Source organism: Ochotona princeps, chromosome 11 (genome assembly GCF_030435755.1).
Source record: "Ochotona princeps isolate mOchPri1 chromosome 11, mOchPri1.hap1, whole genome shotgun sequence".
In the NCBI taxonomy this organism is placed as follows: Eukaryota; Metazoa; Chordata; class Mammalia; order Lagomorpha; family Ochotonidae; genus Ochotona; species Ochotona princeps.
The window spans coordinates 37,839,021-37,860,143 of record NC_080842.1 but is presented as its reverse complement, the minus strand read 5'-3'; the positions used below and the strand labels follow the sequence as shown (position 1 = coordinate 37,860,143).

Sequence of the window (21,123 nt, the reverse complement as noted above, 5' to 3'; positions counted from 1 at the left end):
AAGAGGGAAACAGAAAAAAAGGGCACCTGAAGCCCTGTGTTAAAAGGAGGAGGAGACTATTAGTAGACTGATTTGAGAAGTAAACAGTAAGCAGGACCGCAGGGAGCTGGAGTGAGAGAACGAACAACGGAAATGTATATTCTTAGAAGTGGGTGGCAATAAATTGCTAGGCTTGGCAGAAGAGCATGGGGTAACTGCAGAAAATGAAATCTAAATGACGTAAAGGCAGAAAACAAAAACTGTGTGAAGATGCTAGCTAGACTGGATTAGTGCATGGCTGCCAAAGGTTGTAGATGCTTACAAGTGTTGAAGACTAAGTGCTAGTTCCTAACATTTTAACATTTGTGGAGTGATTCTGTGAATGGAAGAGAAGTCCAATAAGTATCAGATGAACGGATGCTACACTCATCTCTAACAAGTCAGTGCAGTGCAGGCCATGTGCAGCCCTGGCGCATGGTGATGGAAGAGTTCAACAAGACGTGGGTGACCTAACTGAGGACGACTGCTCAGGGCTTCCATCACCAGCCAAGGATGGTGATGGAACACTCTGGAGGAACGAAAAGTGCAGGAAGCAGAATAAGGCCCCAGAGTGCAGAGCCTTTAACAGAATATATAATATTCTAACCTGCAGTTACTTATATTTTGTCAAAGCTGCTAAGATCAGAAAAACTTGGCCAATGTGTTAAGAGACAAACTGGCTGGGTGAGCCAAACCTGAGGAAACTGTCAAAGGCCACCTAAGTGAAAGCAGGTCAACTTTACCACTGTATTCCTTTCACTCCTGACAAGGACTGAAGCCCAATCTTGAGATCCGAGAACGAAGCCTGCCCAGTACGACAGCTGTCTTTCTTTCCGGACAATGTAAAGATGGTCACACTCGGACAAATCCCCAGTGGCTGATGAAAGCACCTATGCACAATTTTGCATAACTGTAGTGTTATGCAAAAACCAGGGTCACAAAATTACAACCAAAAAGCTAATTTAAGTGATATTTGGTAGTTACTGTTTCACTTCTTGCTCATTAAATACTTTTTTTAAGGAAGAAGAAAAAAAATCTTTAATCTCCATATGGTAAGATGTGAAAATTTTTTAAATGTCCATCAATCTCATACAGATGATTATTATTTATTGTACTGGCCATACATAAAGGGTTAATATAGAAACAAAAATGTCCCTCAGGTATAGTTGAGCATATAACCTTTTATGGCCCACTGCACTTCAGGAAAAGATAATCTTAACAATCTTGGTCCAATGTAATTGGAAAAAGTTTCGGTCCTACAATTTTCAAATCACATGACGAAGAAGTGCAGCCCCTTTACTCCTTGTTTTACCTTTAAGCACACTCACCCGGCTCTTTTTAGGGAGTGCTCTGCTTGTGTGCTTGCTTTCCTGTGGCTTTCTCCGATCAATTTTTTTTTCTTTACAAGGCTGAGTTTCTGTATTAAGCAAGTGGCAAACATTCTCTTCTACAAAACTGGTCAATTGCTACAAATAAAAATCAAAGTAAGGACATGATAGGGTACAAGCAATAACATCTTAATATTCACTTTCACTTTTATTTTTCTTGCCACAATGCTTCCACTGTTTTACATCCTATTCCTTCTTAATTCACGACTTTCACTGAAATAATTTTTTTTTTTTTTTTTTTCCCTGTCTGAAACCGGGCCGTGCTGTGCAGCAGGTGCGCCAGTGCCAGGCCAGCTCCAGGTTCACTCTTCCTCCTTGAACGACCACCAAGACCAGTGTTCAGATCCGATGGGAAAGGGAGCTGGAGGGTCACTGAAATAATTTTAATCACAATTCAAATGGGAAAGAAAGTCACCAATTTCTGACTTATCAAACACAGATCCAGAAGTACACACATACTCTCAATTATAATGAAATTATGGAATATATATAAATGCACCAGATATTATTTACATTCTGACCTTGTTATACTTTGTTATACTTCAATGAACTTAATAAGATTATACATATTCCAAACAACTTTCAAATAGGTTATCTTCCACATGAACATGGCTTATTTTACTGGATTTTTACTCTCTAAAAAGATTAATTAAAATCAAATCAGTAAAGCATCATTATTCTGAATTACATATGAGATACGATATGGTATTCGTTTTTAATGATTCTGCTCAAATTTAACCCACTATAATTTGATCAAAAAGAGGAAACAATGTTTTACAAGATTTAAAACCAGAAACACTGTGTTAAATACACTCACCTTCTTTCTGTTAGAAGTCCGTGTTGGTCTAACATTACAGGACAGTTTCTCGTGGTTATTTGAAGAGCTAAAGGTATCAGTGCCTGACAAGCAAGACACAAGCAAATTTAGGGAGGCTAACAAAAAACTAACACATGCATCACCTCTTGGCAGCACTGCATAGTCTTGGATGATCAATTTTCTTTCAATGCTATATCTAAACATTAAATAATTACCAATAGGAATAAATTTATGATCCAGACTTTTTTTTTAAGAAAGCATGTTACCTTTACTGAACTCTCAGAAACTTTCACCACTCTCCCCAGACTCTGCTTAATGTATTACCATGCAAAGATAATGGACCAAATCACATTACAACAAAAGCAAATATTTTCACTTATGCTCATTTATTCCAGGATTAATTATATATGACAAAACTGCAGTAAGGGCATTAATATAATCATTAAAACATTTTATTTACTTTCACAAAGTTCAGGAAAAATTTAATGTGTTGCTTTTAGTAGTATAAGTGTAAAGGCAGCAATAACGTTTAAGAGCACAGACTTTGGGATGTGACGGTCTAGTTCAAACATCGATCTACTTTAAACACATGGCTTGGACTACATGCTAGTAAGCTTGGATTATATCAATGAAAAGTCATTAGAATAATTTTGATCAGGGCCAGCATGATGGTGCAGTGCGTTGGGCCACTGCCTGTGATGCCAGATCCCATTATCAGAGCCTGGTTCAAGTCCTGGTGGCTCCACTTCCGATTCACCCTGCTGATGCCCCTGGGAAAGCAGAAGAAGATGGCCCAAGTGCTTGGATCCCTGCCACCCAAGTGCAAGACCCAGATGGGGTTCCTGGCTCCTGGCTTCGGCCTGACAAAGTCCTGACCATTGTGGCAATTTGGTGGGGGTGAACCAATAGACAGAAGATCTCTTTCTCTCTGTCACTCTGCCTTTTAAACAAATAAAACAAATCTAAGAAAAATAAAAATTTTTATCAGGGAATACACACAAATAAAGATCCCCATCCTAAATGTTCCTTCCATGATACTGTGGGAAAATCTTTTCATTCTGTCACAATCATTAAAATCAAACAAAGATCTTAAGAAGTATGGATAGATGTCACAAAAACGTCATATTAATATTGGTTAAACATTTTTGAATATATGAGAAGGATCTTTTTAATCCAGATCATTTCAATTGTGCAAGCCATGTACAGCTTGCTTCTGACACTGAAAGCATCAAGAGGCTAGCTCTACTGCTTACAGCAACTTGAAAATGGAGTACTGATTTAAAGAAGTCACACATGGGGGCTTATGAAGCAAAGGATCTGGAAGGGAAAGCAACCAGCAGGTGACTCCTTACTAAATTTTCTCTATTACTTGGTTTTTAAAACTCAAGTTTAAACTGCTCTAACAAATACAAAATTTCAAAACAGAAAATAAGGTGATTAGGCTTCACATACTGAAAATTACATTTATGACTATAAATAACAAAAGTTACTACCTGAAAGAGTCTCAGGGATTGGAGACTTAGTAGCAGTCCCGCTTGTAAATGTGATGTCCAATGGTTCTATGTTTTCCTAAACAAAGACAGAATAGAAATCAGGCATTTTAAAACATAATGTGCCCAAAAGAAAAAGGACTGAAATCTACTGATAGAAAGAATTGTAATAGTCATAAAGAGAAATAAACTTTAATGTCAATTAAAAAATTCCTTACATATGAAAATATGCAACAATATTTACTAATCATATTTACAATGAAAACATGTGCATTAAAACCATAATCCATGAAACAAATGTAAATATTAAGTGAAAGCAGCCATAATGGTTAAGTTGCATTTTGGTTTACTTCAAATCTTACATAACTGCTAAAAGATAATTTATTAATAATCACAAGCTAATGTTGTGATATTAAGGGAACTCCAATGTAAAATGGCACTTATAAACAAATATACTTATCAAATGTCCTCACATTATCACCAGTAAGTCAGTAACTTGATTTTTCATAGACAAAACTTGTGATATTGAAAGAAGCTCCTTTTATCACCAGTTTGCTTAACAGATGTTTTATTAAAACCAGAAACGAATGCTGCATTTTGTTAAATAAATGCTTTTTAGATGACTATTTTGTTTTTATTCTCAGACTATTGATGAATTATTCTGATTCTTCTTCAAACATGAAACTGGCTTTGCATTGCTGGGATAACTCTCAGATGGTTATGGTGTATTATCTTTTCATATATGACTGTCATTGTCCATGCCCACAATGATGAACATATCACTGTGTGTGAAGAACTATACTACAGTAATGAAACAGGGGAACTCTTTGAGGGGGGAGGGTATTGGGGAGGGGAAAAAGAAAATCGCAGGGTCTATAAAACTGTATCATAAAATGATAATAAAAACAAGTTAAAAAATAACTGATTATATAAGCAGTGGCATGCAGTGATATTATTTTCAAATTTCTTGTTCTTGGGATTCATTTAAGATCTACAGGTTATAATTCCTTATTTATTTTTAAGATGTATTTTTTTTTTTTTATTGGAAAGTCCAACTTACAGAGAAGGAGAAACAGACTGAAAACTCTTCCATACACTGCTTCACTTCCCAAGTGACAGTAACAGCTGAATCTGAACCAATCTGAAGCTGAGAGCCAGGAGCTCCTTCTGGGTCTCCCATGTGGGCACGGGGTCCCAAGGCTTTGGGCCATCCTCGACTGCTTTCCCAGGGAGCAAGCAGGGAAGTGGAATGGAAGTGGAGCCGCCAGGATTAGAACCGGTGTCCATATGGTATCCTGGCACATGCAAGGCGAGGACTTGGGGCACTAGGCTATTGTGCCAGGCCTGATAAATTTTTTAAAACAAACTTGGAAATTTTTCTTTATCTTCAATTTTTTTTTCTGTTTCTCTGCTATCTCCTTTCCTTTGATGACTGTCCACTCTTGTTGCTCAGGGTAGTCTTGCCCTGGCCTGGGTAGTTTGCTCACATGTGCTGACCTGAACTCAGCTGGGAACTCCAGCAGGATTCTGCCCGTCTTGGAAGTTTCCTCTCTAGCATTTGGTCCTGGGAACTCCAGCAGTCTATCCTTCCAACACGTGGGAAGTGTCAGGCTCTACTGAGAAGCTGCTCCGTGTGATGCTGTTGTTAAACTCGGTCCATTCTCTAGCATAGGGTTCATGTCATGTGCTGCCCTTCTCTCAGAAATTCTGTCCTGTGCTTCCCAATGGTCAATGTCTGGACACTGAACTACTGTTTTTATTGTCTCTGATTTTTTTTTCAATTGTTTTATTTTGGAGCACAAATTAAGCCCCTGCTATTCTTCTTGGCCAGGAGCAGAACTATCTTATTTTTAGTGTGACAGCAACAGAGTGAATAAATAATTGTCATGATATAAAATCAGGTAACAGGGCCCAGCACGGTAGCCTAGCAGCTAGAGTCCTCTCCTTGAATGTGATGGGGATCCCATATGGGCGCTGGTTCTAATCCCAGCAGCTCCACTTCCCATCCGGCTCCCTGCTTGTGGCCTGGGAAAGCAGTCGAGGATGGCCCAAAGCCTTGGGACCCTGCACCTGCGTGGGAGATCGAGAGGGGGCTCAAGGCTCCTGGTTTCAGATTGCCTGAGCTCTGGTCATTGCAGTCACTTGGAAAGTGAATCAGTGGACAAAAGATCTTCTCTGTTTCTCCTCCTCTGTATATCTGACTTTCCAATAAAAAAAATAAAATACTTCAAAAAAATAGTGAAGAATTGGTTAGCACCTACATGGAAAATAGATTAAACCATGATATATCATTTAGTCGGCCTTAGAGCTTCAAAGCAGTTATTGCTCATGACAAAACAAGACCTGAGAATAATATAGCATGTTTGTTGCATTTCCACTTACAAGATTCTCCCCCTTCTCATCAAAGTTTGGTTGTGATAACTGTTGCAGAATAGGTGACCGCTCAAGTAGCAAGGGACTACCGCCGCTCAAGTCCGTTTTACGAACAGGTGTTCCTCCTTTCCGCAACGGAGTGTTTGCAGGCAAAGATTCATCAAACACCTCAGGGCTTAGCTCCTCTCCGAAAGTGACTCTCTTCCTCTTCCTCATATTTAGAAAGGCTGATGCTTTGTAATTTGGATCTTCTACAGAGAATAAATGGAAATATACTTTAAAAAATTTAGCTCTATTACTCGCCTAAATGGCATACACTAGACTTGTTTTTAACTATAGTATTCAGCTGTAAAAGGCACAGTCTGTACAGCAAATTCAAAATAGAAAAGATAAGAAAATTTCTAGCTAAAAACTGGTAATAGATTAAAAAGTAGAATTTAGCATGACTATCCTTAAAGTTTATCAAACCAGGACAGATATGTCTTTTGTCAGTTGCACAAGTAAAAATGGATAGGACATGTCTGATGCTCTCCAATGGGATTCCATTCCTCTTACCTGTGCTAATGACAATTCAGAAGAATCAAGGCATCAATAATTCACTAAAAATTCCATATACATGGCAAATTTTATTAGCAAGAGAATTATATCCCAAGCATAAGAACAAATAAATTTCTTACCTGCTTTTTGTTCTTTGCAACAGTTTGCAAGATGTGGAATTATACTTGGTGTCCCATCATCACAGAGGTTGTCATGGTGTTCCTAAGCAAAATAAGTGTCAATCAATAATTCTATGTACATAAGTATATACACATAGTCATTAAGAATGGCAATTTCAACTTTCTTTTCTGTCAATGACAAATACTCTAGAAATGAAGACTACCATTATTTTCATAAACTAGGATCCCTAGATATTACTTTAGCAAATGGCATTTCAGCAAAAATTAAAGGAACAGAAATTAATAGTGGGTTAGATTCATCCCATCTTTAATCTAGCAAATGAAGGCATGAAACATGCCAGTGACTAGAATTACAGCAAACTATATGTCTGTATGTGATATTCGATGAGACAGACCATACAAATAGTCTGAGGTGTAAGAATTCATAAACAAGAAAAATGCAAACATGAAAGTATAATAGGGTGTTTTGTCTTTTAAATATGGGAACTATCTATTTTATAAATGTTTAAAACTCCTGTCCACATTATTACATTCTTGAGAAGGCAACAAGCATTCGTTCCTCTGTGTTTACCCAAATGAAGATTACGGGCATGCAAGTTAGTAGGAAAGGGATACTGTAACCCTGTGACAAGGGCACAGCTCAGCAGAGCATGACAGGACTTTGACAGGATAGAGTCAGGTCTAGGAGTCGTTCCAAGTCTCACCTTAATCATCACCTACTTTTCCAGCCTCAACCTACATCCCTCGGATTATCCTTGTTTCTGGGAGCTGTTATTTTTGAAAAATAATGGTTTATTTATTTATTTGAAAATTAAAGTTACAGAGAGGGAGGAGACACAGATCTTCCATTAAGTGGTCCATTTCTCAGTTGTAAATGCCAAGGTTAGGCCAGGAAAAAAACAGGAGAAGCCTTTCCCAGACACATTAGCAAGGAGCCAGATAAGTGGAGTAGCCAGGATGTGAACTGATGCCCACAAGGGATGCCAGCAGTGCAAGAGTCAGCTGAACATGCCACACCACAACGCTGGTCCCTCCTTTTCCCTATTACATCCACTCCAACAACAGCATCTGCTCTCAGTAACAGGCTTACCCCAAACAACCCTTCTTACTCTTTCCCAAGCCAGTTCATTTTCCTGACTAGGAAAATGCATACACTAATAGCTTGAATTAAGGTACACTAACCTTGAATTTTTAATTAAAACCACAAAAGTAAGCAAACAACTCAAATTTCATTTGCCTATCAACTTTGGCCAGCTTAGTAAAAAGATCGCTGGATGTAAATATCTTAGGCTGCTAGTGTCAGTACTTAATGGTTGCTGTGTCAAATTGTTAATAAGATATTAAGTTCTTTCAGAAGATAAACACAAGACATGAATAAGCAGTATTATATATGTGTAGCAGTAATGGACAGGTGGTGATAAAGGGACAGAGAGACGCTTTCCATCAAATGGTTCACTCCCAAAATGACTGCAACAAACTGGAGCTTCTTCCTTGTTTCCTACATAGGTGCAGGGGCCTAAGAACTTGCATCATGCTTGGATGTTTTCCCAAGCTATAAGCAGAGAGCTGAAGTGGAAATGGAGCAGTCAAGACTCTAACAGCTGTCCATACGGGATGCTGAAATTTACTCAATGCACTATAGCACTGACCTCAAAATCAGCTCTTTAACTGAAAAAGTCATTGAAGCATTTAAAATGGCAATTGAGTGATACATGATGTAGCACAGTGGGTTAAGATACCATCCAACACGCCTATATCCCGTACTGGTGTGCCTGGAATGAAGTCTGGTTGTTCTGTTTCCAATTCAACTTCTTGCAAATTTGCCCCTTGGGTCTCTGCCACACCCACATGGGAGACTTGGTTGGGGTTCTAGTCTTAAAGCTTTGGCTTGCCAAGCCCCCACTATTACAGTAATTAGGGAAGTGAACAAGCAGCCTTTCAAACAAATGAATAAATTTTTTAAAGAAATGACAGCAGCTGATTAATTATCTACATAAATACATGGTAATTTGGTTCATTTAAGCTTTCAAAACAAATGTACAGACAATATGTTAAAGTTTATAGTCTGAAGAAAAGACCTGCACATTCCCACTTACTGCGGAGACTGGGGAATGACTAGGTGCAGCAGGCTAACCTGTTACCTGTGATGGTGGCATCTCATGTTGGAGTGCTGTTTCCAGCCCCAATGCTTCACACCTCCAATTTAGCCCCTTGCCAACATGCCTGGGAAGGCTGCAGAAGATGGCCCAAGTGCTTGGGCCCTTGACACCTACTTAGAAAACTCAGATGGAGTTCCAAGTTCCTGGCTTCAGCCTAGCTCAGCCCTAGCTGCTGTGGCCTTTTGCGGATTATATAAATGAATGGAAGATCTCTGTCACTGCCTTTCAAATAAAGATGTTAAATAGTTGAAGTTATTCTCCAAGGTAGTTACCACTATCATTTTATAAAATAGGAAAAGATGGACATAAGAAGGATAAATACTTTGTCTAGCAAAACTGAGTCAGGACTAGAATTAAATCATTTGCTTTAGGAAATCCAACTCTGCTTACCTGTAAGCTCTCCAGATACAGCTTAACAGAGGGTTTCTTCAGGACAGAACGAAGTACAAACGTCTCAGTGGATGGGAAGTCCCTCTTGTATGCAGGACAGGCTGGTGACCTGACGTCAGGGACTGTTTGCAAGTTCATTTCTGCCGTCAGTGTGTCAAACGCTGTGTCCTCCCACCGTTTGCCCTCCACACAATCAGCAGCCTTGAGTCCTTAAGGTAAATAAATAAATGTGAGAGGCAGAAGATGTCCATATCTTTAGGCTCTAGACCAAAAATATCCAAAGTTTATGTATTTGCAGACAGTAACAGACTCTTAAGAAATTTAAGAGTGTGCATTTTGATACAGCTGGTTAAGATGACCCTTGGGACCCGGCATCCCATACTAGAGTGCCAGTGCGAGTTTCAGCTTTTCTGCTTTCAATGCAGCTTCCTGTTTAAGGGATTTGGGTTGCTGTCATCCTTACGTGAGACTGGAATCAAGTTCCTGGCTTATATGCCTTGGCCTGGCGCATTCCTTGTTGTTGAAGGCATTTGGGAAGAGAAACTACAGATGAAACAGCTCTCTTAATCAGCCTGCCTTTCAACTACCTAAACAAATAAATAACCTTAAAAAAAAAAAATATTTTATTCTTGTAGATTCTGCTCATGGAGTAACATTTGGCATTTCGGGCCCAGCGTGATAGCAAAGTGGTTAAACTCCTCGCCTTGCACGCGCCAGGATCCCATATGGGTACTGGTTCTAATCCTGGCAGCCCCGCTTCCCATCCGGCTCCCTGCTTGTGGCCTGGGAAAGCAGTCGAGGACAGCCCAAAGCCTTGGGACCCTGCACCCATGTGGGAGACCTGGAAGAGCTCCTGGCTCCTGGTTTCAGATTGGCTCAGTTCCAGCCATGGCAGCTGCTTGGGGAGTGAACCATCGGATGGAAGATTTTCCTCTCTGTCTCTCTCCTCTTTGTATATCTGACTTTCAATAAGAATAAATAAAAATTTAAAAAAAAAATTTGGCATTTCATTAGGAAATTTTTTTAAGCTTCTGTACAGCTAGAGAAACAATCAACAAAGTAAAAAGGCAACCCACAGAATGGGAGAAGATCTTCGCACACGACATAGGTGATAGAGGGCTGATCTCCAGAATATACAAAGAGCTACAAAACAACCAAAATGTCAAAACAAACAAGCCACTCAAGAAATGGGCACGGGAAATGGGCAAACACTTCACAAAGGAACAAACCCAAATGGCAAATAAACATATGAAAAAATGCTCAAGTTCCCTGGCAATAAGGGAAATCCAAATTAAAACATCAATGAGGTACCACCTAACACCAGTAAGACTGGCCCACATGAATAAAAGCACCAACAACACTTGTTGGCGAGGTTGCGGGGAAAAGGGAACCCTACTCCACTGCTGGTGGGGCTGCAGGCTGGTACAGCCTCTATGGAAATCAGTATGGAGAATATTCAAACAACTCAAATTCAACATACCGTATGATCCAGCAATAGCACTCCTAGGAATATATCCAGAACACTTGTTCTATGAGAAACCAACATGCACTCCTATGTTCATAGCAGCACAATCAGCAATTGCAAAAACATGGAAGCAGCCAAAATGCCCATCAACAGAGGATTGGATAAGAAAGCTATGGTTCATCTACTCCATGGAATACTACTCAGCTATTAAAAAAAACAAAATGCAGTTCTTTGTGGCCAAATGGGCCAAACTGGAAACCATAATGCTAAGGGAAATGAGCCAATCCCAAAAGGTTAAATACCACATGTTTGCCTTAATTTAAGATGATATGATGTTATGTATAACATGCTATGTTTTGAATGTTATATGTTGTGTATAAACTAAAATTGAAGTATAGGTGAGGTGGTCACAGAAGGTGGCTGGGACCTCGCATTTACTTTTAACATATTGGTTACTCATTATTATGTCAATTAATTCCATAATGATGTAAATTTTTGCTGATGGTATGTTGGAGCTTTCAATTGACTGGGATGATACTCTGCTGGCTCTGTCTTCAGACCAGAGAGGGTATACCTAAGAAGCCGTTGAACTTGATGGGACAATAAGATGCTGGACTCTATGTTTGGTATACGCTTGCAATGGGGGAATCTCAACTGAACTTGAGCTGTGGTTATGCAACAAGGTGGAGGAATCCACCATGGTGGGAGGGTTTGGGGAGGGGTGGGGAGAACCCAAGTATCTATGTAACTGTGTCACATAATACAATGTAATTACTGAAGTTAAATAATAAATAATAAAAAAAAAAGAATTACGCATTTCAATAGGAATTTTTTTAAAAGAATAATGCAGTTCCCTTTTAGTCAAAAACTATTGAGGTTAAATTAAGTAGGGGGCTGGGCTATTGTGGAAATTTACCACAAATTTAGATCTAAGTTTCCACAATAGCCTAGCCCCCTACTTAATTTAACCTTAGTATCTATGCCCTTTCACAAGATTTTATGTTTCCTAAAGGTGCACTGAGATACAGTACAACTGTGAGGGGCAACCAAGCAACCGGCAGGAGAGGAGTCGAGCCCATCGTTACGATCATCTGCCAGTCCGTCTCATCTCACTGCAGCCTTTCCGCGGAGAGCTCAGTGGGATGCTCAGAAGGTTTTGTAATATTCTGAAGGAAAGTACCAGAATCAAACTGAGACCCTTAGAAAGAAATAAAGAACATCAGAGATGGCCTGTGCCTTGGGAAATGTAACAGGTGATTTCTCCCTCCTCCAAGCACAGAGGAGGCACTTTAAAAAAGTTTGTGGAAAATGGCACTAGATTTCATCTTCATGCAAAATTTGGAAATTCATGCACATATGAAGTCTTAAAAGGCTCGTGGAAATGCATGTGATCAAAAAACACTATGCATGGATTTCATTTTTTTTGTTGTTGTTGTTTTGGGCCAAAAGAAACTTTTAATTTCACTTTGCCCCACAAATGTTTTTTAATTCCCCTCACATAACTGTCTAAAGTAAAAACAGTAACATCTTTTGGGGTTTATAATGAAATTAAAAGGTAACATGAATTATACGAACTATACATATAATTTGAAACTCACAAAAGCCACTTAGAAAGTGACAAATAGTTTGTAAAGTTTCTGTATTTAACATAAAGTTATACAATATTAACTCAAAGTAGACTCTGAAAAGAACATATGCTATTATCACTAGAGAAGCAATTTAAAAAGAGTGTGGAGGTATGGTTTCAAAATGCAAAATGTAATTGAGTGGAATTCTAAAAATAAAAATAAAAATACAAAGAAGGCAAGAACAGAGCAACAGGCATACAAAAGCAAGATGAGCGCATCTGCTCGGATGTCCTAAGTGAACGGTACCACAGGAGTACTTGACCCATCAGGGCATTAACACGCCAACCAGAAGGCAGAAGTTATCAGAATGCATGAAGAGCTCTAGCTACACGGCTGTAAGTTTCACTTCAAAAATAAAGACATTAAGTAGGATTAACATAATCCTAACACTTTCACTCAACACAAGCACACTAATTTGTAGGAAAGGTAAAAAGCTTTGAAATGTTTTTTACCCTTTTTACTCCTTTCTACACATTTAAAAATACAGAAATTATGTGTGGTATCTGAAAAGATACTCTGCTTAATATATTTAGAGATCTATAGTTTAGATTATATCTATTTTGAAACGTCACTAACATATTGATAGCAGTTTTTAAAAGTTAATATATCTTATAAGAATTCTAAAACATCTCTATAAGGCTACAAGGTTCTAAAAGGCACAACTATTTTAGTTTCCCCCAAGTGCAGCATACAGTCCAGGCACACTAATCATAAATATCTACAAACTGGATAACAGACACAGATACCAGGGAAAATTAAACACTTGCCATGTGAAGCCTTTGTGAGTTCTAAAAGGGGAACAGGCTCTTTAACTAAACATCCAGGATGTGCTGGGTCAACTTCAGATGATTTCTGGGGAAACATTTAAAGAAGTAAGTAAGTATTACATCTTAATATTTATAGTATTACTGATACCTTTATGAAGAGTCAAGTAAGCTTTATGGATCACTTATAAATCTAGGATTTAGTCACCCTTTGTCAAATTCAAAAATATACAGGAATTCAACAAAAGTACTCATTCTCATTATTTTTCACAAAATAACTTTCAATCCCCAAGAAAGAGTTTAAAGGGCACATTTTTATTCCCTATTGAAACCTGTAAACTGAAAAATCTGCTATATATTTTTAAATTTATTTTTTATCTTTTAATATATATATATTTTACAGAATTCTCAAAATGAAAGTGTTAAAAGAACTATCAAACAATGGCTAAAGGTAACAAAAAATGTAAGGGAGAAAATAATTTGAGAAATCATTTTTCAATAGTGATGCAGGTACGAACAATTAAGTTCTTTATAAGGGTATAGATGGCAGGCCTAATGTGTTGGCTCAATTGCTAATCCTCACCTTGCATGTACCAGGATCCTTCCTGGGCAACAATTTGTGTTCCAGCTGCTCACTTCCCATCCAGCTCCCTGCTTAAAGGCTGGGAAAGCAGTCGAAGATGGCCCAGGTCTTTGGGACCCTGCATCCATGTGAGAGACCCAGAAAAAGCTACTGACTTTGGATCGGCTCAGCTCTGGCCGTTGTGGCCATTTTCAGAGTGAACCAGCAGTTGGAAGGTCTTCCTTCCCTGTTTTTCCTTTTCTAAATCTGCCTTTTCAATAAAAATAAATAAATCTTTTAAAAAAAAAAAGATTATAGATGGCACAGGTATAAATGGAGCCCACTGAGCCCTGAGAAAAGCTCTAACTCTAATGGTGACAGGTACCTACTCTCAGGAAGACAAGGAGGACCTCCATATCCAACCAGAACTAGAGTAAGAAGAAAAGTCAGTCATAACACCAATTCTCCTCTTCCCCTTTCACATGGCAAGAAAGGAAACACATCTTTAAGATATTTGTCTCCTAACATGAACCAAAATTCATATTGGTTCTTATGTTAGGTAATTTTGACAATGTAAGTATTTTAAGTCACAAAATCTGAAAAGCTATGTGAAAGAAGTGACAAAAGCAAAAGAACAAGTGCTTTTAAAAAGCACCCCGCAGCCCAGGTAGTTGCTCCACCAGCCACAGGCAGCAACCGGCAGGCAAAGCCTTCTACACCTTAGGAGCACATGGCATTTATAATCTGCATCCTAGTTACCATTGGGATGAAGTCACATGTTCACAAGTCCATCTTGCCCAAAAGGTCAAAAACTGTTTGAGGGTTAAGACTGCAACTTCCCCTCAATTAAACCATTACCTTCTAAAGTCAACAGTAACAGGCAAAAGGCACCACAACTCAATCTTTTTTTGACTTAGTAGTCAAAAGCAACTTATTTATGAAAACTCTAATAAGCAATAAACCAACCCATGTATGCAAATACATGTGTGTGCAACTTACAGTACCAGTTACTACAGAGCAGAATAAAGGCCCTGAGAATCATTAAATTGCCTACACAGAAAACCCAAGCTTCATGTTTCTACATGCAAAGAAAATTACTTTGGAGAAACCTGTAGAAGTTTCAAGTGTACATACTCTGCCTGTGTCAATGTTGAAAATATGGAGAGCCATGACTCGGTCTTCGGCCTCAGTTAGTTCTTCATCAGAGACATTCTGCGAGGATAGTCTTCGACGTTTGGATGGCCTCTCTGCAGGAAACTCCAGCTGCTGACATTCAACATTTTCTTCTGCGGCAGTACATACAACACAACATAAAAATGGCAGACACAAGGGAAAATGTTTTCTTTTGCTGTATGATTTTAAAATTTTGTTCATAAGATTATTCCAAAAAAAACAAAAAACAAAACAAAACAAAAAAACATTGCTGTCTACTCAGGGGAAGCCTAGCATAGATTTAAAAAAAAAAAAAATGTAAGGAGAGAGACCATGATAATTAAACAGTAAATTCAAAATGAAACAAATTTGCATTTCAGATACAGTATCTCTTTTAAAATACTTGAAGAAACCTGGGCTCGGCAGTGTGGCCTAGTGGCTAAGGTCCTCGCCTTGATCCCATATGGCCACTGGTTCTAATCCCGGCAGCTCCACTTCCTCTCTATCTCTCCTCCTCTCAGTATATCTGACTTTGTAATAAAAATAAAATAAATCTTTAAAAAAAAAAAAAAATACTTGAAGAAACCTACTACTTAAGTAGCTTTTCCTGAGATTCAGAGTTAAGAGAAGAGATAATCTGTCTGCTGGCTCATTCCACAGATGGTTGCAACGGGACAGCCTGAAACCAGGAGCATCTTCTGGGTTTTCCATAGGATTGGCAGAGTCCCAATCATTAAGGAAATTTCCTGCTGGGCCTGGTGCGATAGCATAGAGGTTAATGTCCTCGCCTTGAACATATAGGCGCCGGTTCTAATCCTGGCAGCCCCGCTTCCCATCCGGCTCCCTGCTTGTGGCCTGGGAAAGCAGTCGAGGATGGCCCAAATTCTTGGGACCCTGCACCTGCGTGGGAGACCTGGAAGAAGTTCCTGGTTCTTGGCTTCAGATTGGCTCAACTCTAGCCATGGCAGCTGCTTGGGGAGTGAACCACTGGATGGAAGATCTTCCTCTCTGTTTCTCCACCTCTCTGTACATCTGACTTTCAATAAAAATAAATAAAATCTTGGGCCCAGCGGTGTGGCCTAGCGGCTAAAGTCCTCGCCTTAAAAGCCCCGGGATCCCATATGGGCGCCGGTTCTAATCCCGGCAGCTCTACTTCCCATCCAGCTCCCTGCTTGTGGCCTGGGAAAGCAGTTGAGGACGGCCCAATGCATTGAGACACTGCACCCACGTGGGAGACCCGGAAGAGGTTCTAGGTTCCTGGCTTCAGGTCGGCGCGTTCTGGCCAGTTACGGCTCACTTGGGGAGTGAATCATCGGACGGAAGATCTTCCTCTCTGTCTCTCCTCCTCTGTGTATATCTGGCTGTAGTAAAATGAATAAATCTTTAAAAAAATAAATAAATAAAATCTTAAAAAAAAAAAACCCACCAAAACTTCTTGCTGCTTTTCCCAAGCCATTAGCAGAGAACTCTATCAGAAAGTAGAGCAACCAGGACACAATACCCACTTGCATCACAAGCACAAGTTTCACAAACATGCCACAGAGCTGGCCTGAGGGATGTTTATTTTCTAACACTGTTCTGCTTTGAGTGTAAATGATTTTTAAAAAAAAAAAAAAAACAAAACAGTAGCATAACACACTAAACCTTTGTGATGCCAACATTCTATTTGGATGCTGTTTTGTGCCCTGGCTGCCCCACTTCTGACCCAGCTCCCTGTTTATGGCCTTTTCAGAAAGTTGCAGGGGATGGCTAAAGTCCTTGTTCTTTGCTTTAATGGCATTACACAAAAACAAATTATTGAGATAAACTATACATGTCATAGACGAGGAATTTTGCAAACAGATTCAGATACTGAAAGGAAATCAAACTGAAATAGTAGCAATAAAGAATTCAACAAGCCAAACAGAAAGTACAGTGAAACCCTTCAGCAACAGGACTAGGGAAGCACAAAGAATATTTGCTCCAGAAGCTAAATCCTTAGAAATAGCTAAGTCTGATCAAAAACAAGAAAAAATAGGGAAAAAAATTTTAAGTACAAGGAGGACAAAGAACTACTAAAGGTCTGATCAGGAATAATGTACACATCACATTCTGTAGTGAGGTAATGAACCACATCGGGGCCCAGTTTGGAAGCCACTCCTCCAAACCACCTGGGTGTTGACTCTCATGGATCATCTGAGAGGGGGTGGTATTGTAATGTTGTGTAACCACTCCCCTCACAGGCCTCTAGAAAGGCCCAAGAGGAGGAGGGGCTCTCTCTTGGTCATGTGCTTCCGCTGCTCTGACACTCTGACTCTTGGCCTCCCCAGTACCTCTGAGGACAGGTGTCCCCTGAGCATGGCCTCCGTGTCTATATTACTCATCCTCTGTTTACTGCTTGGGTGGGACAATGAAAAGAGCAATGTTAAGATGCTTTGTATTCCTGGTTTGTGTGCTGTCAGGAGTTCCAGGAGAGGAGAGGCCTAATAACAGTGGAATGCTGGCAGGGGACCAGGGAGGGGTGAATGTCTACAGCTTTGTGTGTCCAGGTTATTCCTTGCATGTCTCTTTGGATAACTTACATTGTTGCAGAAGCTGGGACTTAGGTCTTCAGCTTAATGGACAGACTTCAGGGCAATGACCATTTGTTCCTCTTGGGGTTTTGATTGACTAGACTGCCATATGGACTTGTGATTTTCTATTTGTAGTGGGTCTTGGTATCACTAAGCTTGGTGAATAAAGACTCCTTGATAAACTTTCGATATGTCTGGTGTGATCTCGCTCATACCATGTAACAATGCAAGCTTTCAATGATAAAACATAAAAAAGGATTCTAAAACATGCACTCAAAAAATGCCAGGTTATCTTTAGCAGCTCCCCAACAGATTAACAGCTGATTTCAACCCAGATTACTATACACAGCAGAACGCTCTACCTGAAGGTGAAATAAAGTCCTTTAAAAAAAAATGAAACTGAAAGAATTGGCCACCACCCACAGAGCCTGCAACTGATGCTTAAGGATGTGCTATACATAGAAAGAGAGGGTGATAATCACCATAAAAAAGAATGTGAAAGGAGAAAATTTCACCAGAAAGGTACAAAGGAAATTTAAAACAATGAGAACATTCATGGAAAAAGACGGTAGGACCAAGTCATTACTTTTTTTTTTTTAATTCTTTGACTTTGCTAATCTTTACATAGTTGATTAAGGCACAAAGGGTCAAGGACTACAGGAAAGTGGACAAGACCATTGTTTCCACATTAATACTTTTTTTTCTGTATCCAGGGTAAGGGAAGAGATAAAGGGAAGAGCCCCACCTAGCCTCCCTCCCATCCCAGGTCCCCGATGTGAGGCATGCTCTGAGGGTCCTGCTCATGCAGTTTGGATAGTTCAACAGTTCTGAATTGATGCCATTCTTGCTGCTCCAAGGTGATGAAATCTCTTCAGAATCCACTAGCTGACATAGTCTCTTCAGGTTGGGGTTCTGAGATCAGCAGTTCAGTTGGAGGGATCTCCAAAGAAACTGCATCTGAGGTGATCCCAGACCTCTTGTGTGTACTTGCCAGTACAGGGTCCAGCACAGTCCGTCGCCCCAATCAGCTTATGCACATGCTGGTGGTTGCAATTGCTGTGTCAATTGTGTTTCCAGCCCTGTCTTCCACATGAACTGATGGGTGTTGCAGTCCAGCCTGATCTTGCCCACTTCATACTTGGCCCTCACGCAAACCTGTGGGAGCTGCAGGCTAGTCAGGGCAACCCACAATAACCACCAGGCCTGCCCCTACCCTGATTCCCATGCTTGCCACTATGTACCACAGACTTGTTCGGTCTGTCCCACATCCTATTTAGCTCTCATACATGTCCATGGGCATTGAAGCCTAGTTCAACCCAACCCACCCAACTATCCAGCCCACACACATACTGGCGGGTGCCTTTCTGTTTAGCCACCCCTGCCACAGTCCTGGTTTTCATGCTCTCCAGTGGGAGTGGTAACCCAAGAGGGAGGCGCCCACTATTTCCCTAGTAGGCCACTCCCAGGTTATGCACTTTCCAGGTGGTTCTGCAGTTTAACTCAATAGAATTAGCCCCAGTGCCAGCCTCTGCCTCTGTAGCAAAGCTCAACCAACCCTCACCCACTCTAATTTATGCTTGCACCAATAGGAACAATCAGGCCAGCCTGGCCCACAGGTGTTGTAGCCCTGCCTGGTCTGGTCTGCCCCTATTCTAGCTCCCACTCTCCAGTGGGAGTGGCTGTCCACATTCCCCCTGCCAGCTTTGCTCCCTCCCTCCCTGTTTCTCATATGAGCTGGTTGGGCACCGCAGCTCAGTCTGGTACGGCCTACCTCACCTTGACATTTGCCAGTGGGTGTTGTAGCCTGGCCCGGCCTGACCCACTCTCAATTCCAGCTGATGCTGGTGAGGGTTACGGTCTAACCCAGCCCAGTAGGCATCCAATTCCAGCCGTAATGTGCACTGACATGTGTTGCAACCGAACCTGGCTTGACCCACACTCTGTTTTGATGCTTGGTTTTGCCAGTGGGTGATGTGAACTGGTTCAGCCTGCCAAGTCATCACATTTTAGTAACAAGTGAATGCAAATGGCCCAAATTCTTCAAAAAGATATAGGCTGGCTGAATGGATTAAAAAGCAGCCCACCTACTGGCTTCCTAAAAGAAGTATATGTCACCAATAAAGATATACACAGACTGAAAATGAAAGAAGAAAGGTATTCCATGCCAACTGAAAACACAAGCAGATGTAGCCATCCTAATATGACAAAAGAGACTTCAATACAAAAACTACTAAGAGATGATGAAGGGCATTACACAATGATTAGACGATCAATTCAACAAGAACAAATGAGTGTAGTAAACATATATGCACCCAATACCAGGGCACCTGGTTACTTAAAACAATTGCTAAGGGTGCTAAAGGGGGACACAGACTCCAATACAATAATAATGGGGACTTCAAAACCCCACTTTCATCAATGGACAGACTACTAGAAGGAAAATCAATTAAAACAAAACAAAACAACAAAGCTAATCTATACAAAGGATTATGGACCTGACTTACATCTACAGAATATTTTATCTAAGAGTCGCAGAATAAGCATTCTTTTCATCAGTTCATGGAACCTACTCCAGGATAGACTACATGCTATGCCATAAAGTAGACCTCAGTAGATTAAAAAGAAAAAAGAAAAAGAAAGAACAGAAAAAATAATGTCATGTATCTTTTCTAAATACCAAAGAATGAAGTTGGAAATCAGCAACTCAAGAAATTCTATACAATATGCAAACCTGTGGAGACTGAACAAGATATTACTACCTAAAAAGCAGGTCATAGAAGAAATCAAGAGGAGGACAAAATTCCTGGAAACAAATGAGATGACAGCACATATATCAAAACTTAGGGCTTATCACAAAAATAATGTTAAGATGGAAGATCATAGTAATTAGTGCCTATATTAAGAAATCAGAACGGCATCAAATAAATGATCTACAGACATATCTCAAGGACCTACAAAAACAACAAACCAAACCCAAAGTTAGTAGAAAGAAAGAAATAATTCAACTTAGAGGGAAAATAAAATTGAAAACACACAAAAAGTAAAAGACACACAAGACCAGTGAATTCAAGAGCTGATTTTCTGGGGGGGGAAAAAAAATCTCAAAACTATACCACCGGCCCAATTAAACCATGACCCTGACCAAAAAAACAAAAAAAAAAAGACTCAGATCAATATAATCACAGATGAAAAAGGATATAAAACAATGAATGTAACAGATATTCAAAGAATGGCTGATAATTACTACAAACAGATACACATAAACAAATTAGAAAATCTAAGGGAAATAGGGAAAAGGACACATACAACCTACCTAGATTGAGTTAGGATGACAAGAGACAACCTAAACAGAGAAATAACTAAGATGAAAATTAAAGACTCTAGCAGCAAAGCAAAGCCCAAGACCAGATGGCTTCATTGCTGAATTCTATCAAACTTTCAAGAACTAATTCTAATTCTTCTCAAACTATTCAAAACACTTTGAAACAGAAGGAATCCTCCCAAGCTCTTTGAGGCAAAACCAGCAAAAGATACATAAGAAAACTCTCATAGACCAATATTCCTGAAGAACAAATGGATGCAAAAATCCTAAACCAATAGTAGCTTATAAAAGCCAAAATACATCAGAAAGATCATTCACCCGGACCAAGTAGGATTTACCCCTGGTATCGCAAGGATGGTACAATAT

The 21,123-nt window shown here is 39.8% G+C and overlaps 1 protein-coding gene and 1 non-coding gene across 2 annotated transcripts in view; both read right to left on the bottom strand.

Annotated features, from left to right (window-relative positions):
* CDCA2 (cell division cycle associated 2) overlaps window positions 1-21,123 on the bottom strand; it is a 49,209-nt gene that overhangs the window by 14,326 nt on the left and 13,760 nt on the right. Inside the window, exons 6-13 of the mRNA XM_058670038.1 lie at window positions 14,830-15,017; window positions 13,173-13,257; window positions 9,313-9,521; window positions 6,764-6,845; window positions 6,096-6,337; window positions 3,717-3,792; window positions 2,224-2,306; window positions 1,347-1,484 (exon numbers count right to left, since the gene is read on the bottom strand). Coding sequence (XP_058526021.1) covers window positions 1,347-1,484; window positions 2,224-2,306; window positions 3,717-3,792; window positions 6,096-6,337; window positions 6,764-6,845; window positions 9,313-9,521; window positions 13,173-13,257; window positions 14,830-15,017 — 1,103 coding nt within the window. The remainder of the gene's footprint in view (window positions 1-1,346; window positions 1,485-2,223; window positions 2,307-3,716; window positions 3,793-6,095; window positions 6,338-6,763; window positions 6,846-9,312; window positions 9,522-13,172; window positions 13,258-14,829; window positions 15,018-21,123) is intronic.
* On the bottom strand, window positions 1,648-1,776 carry LOC131481498 (small nucleolar RNA SNORA61). Its single transcript, XR_009246357.1, has one exon. It is a non-coding gene; the product is annotated as a small nucleolar RNA SNORA61 (small nucleolar RNA).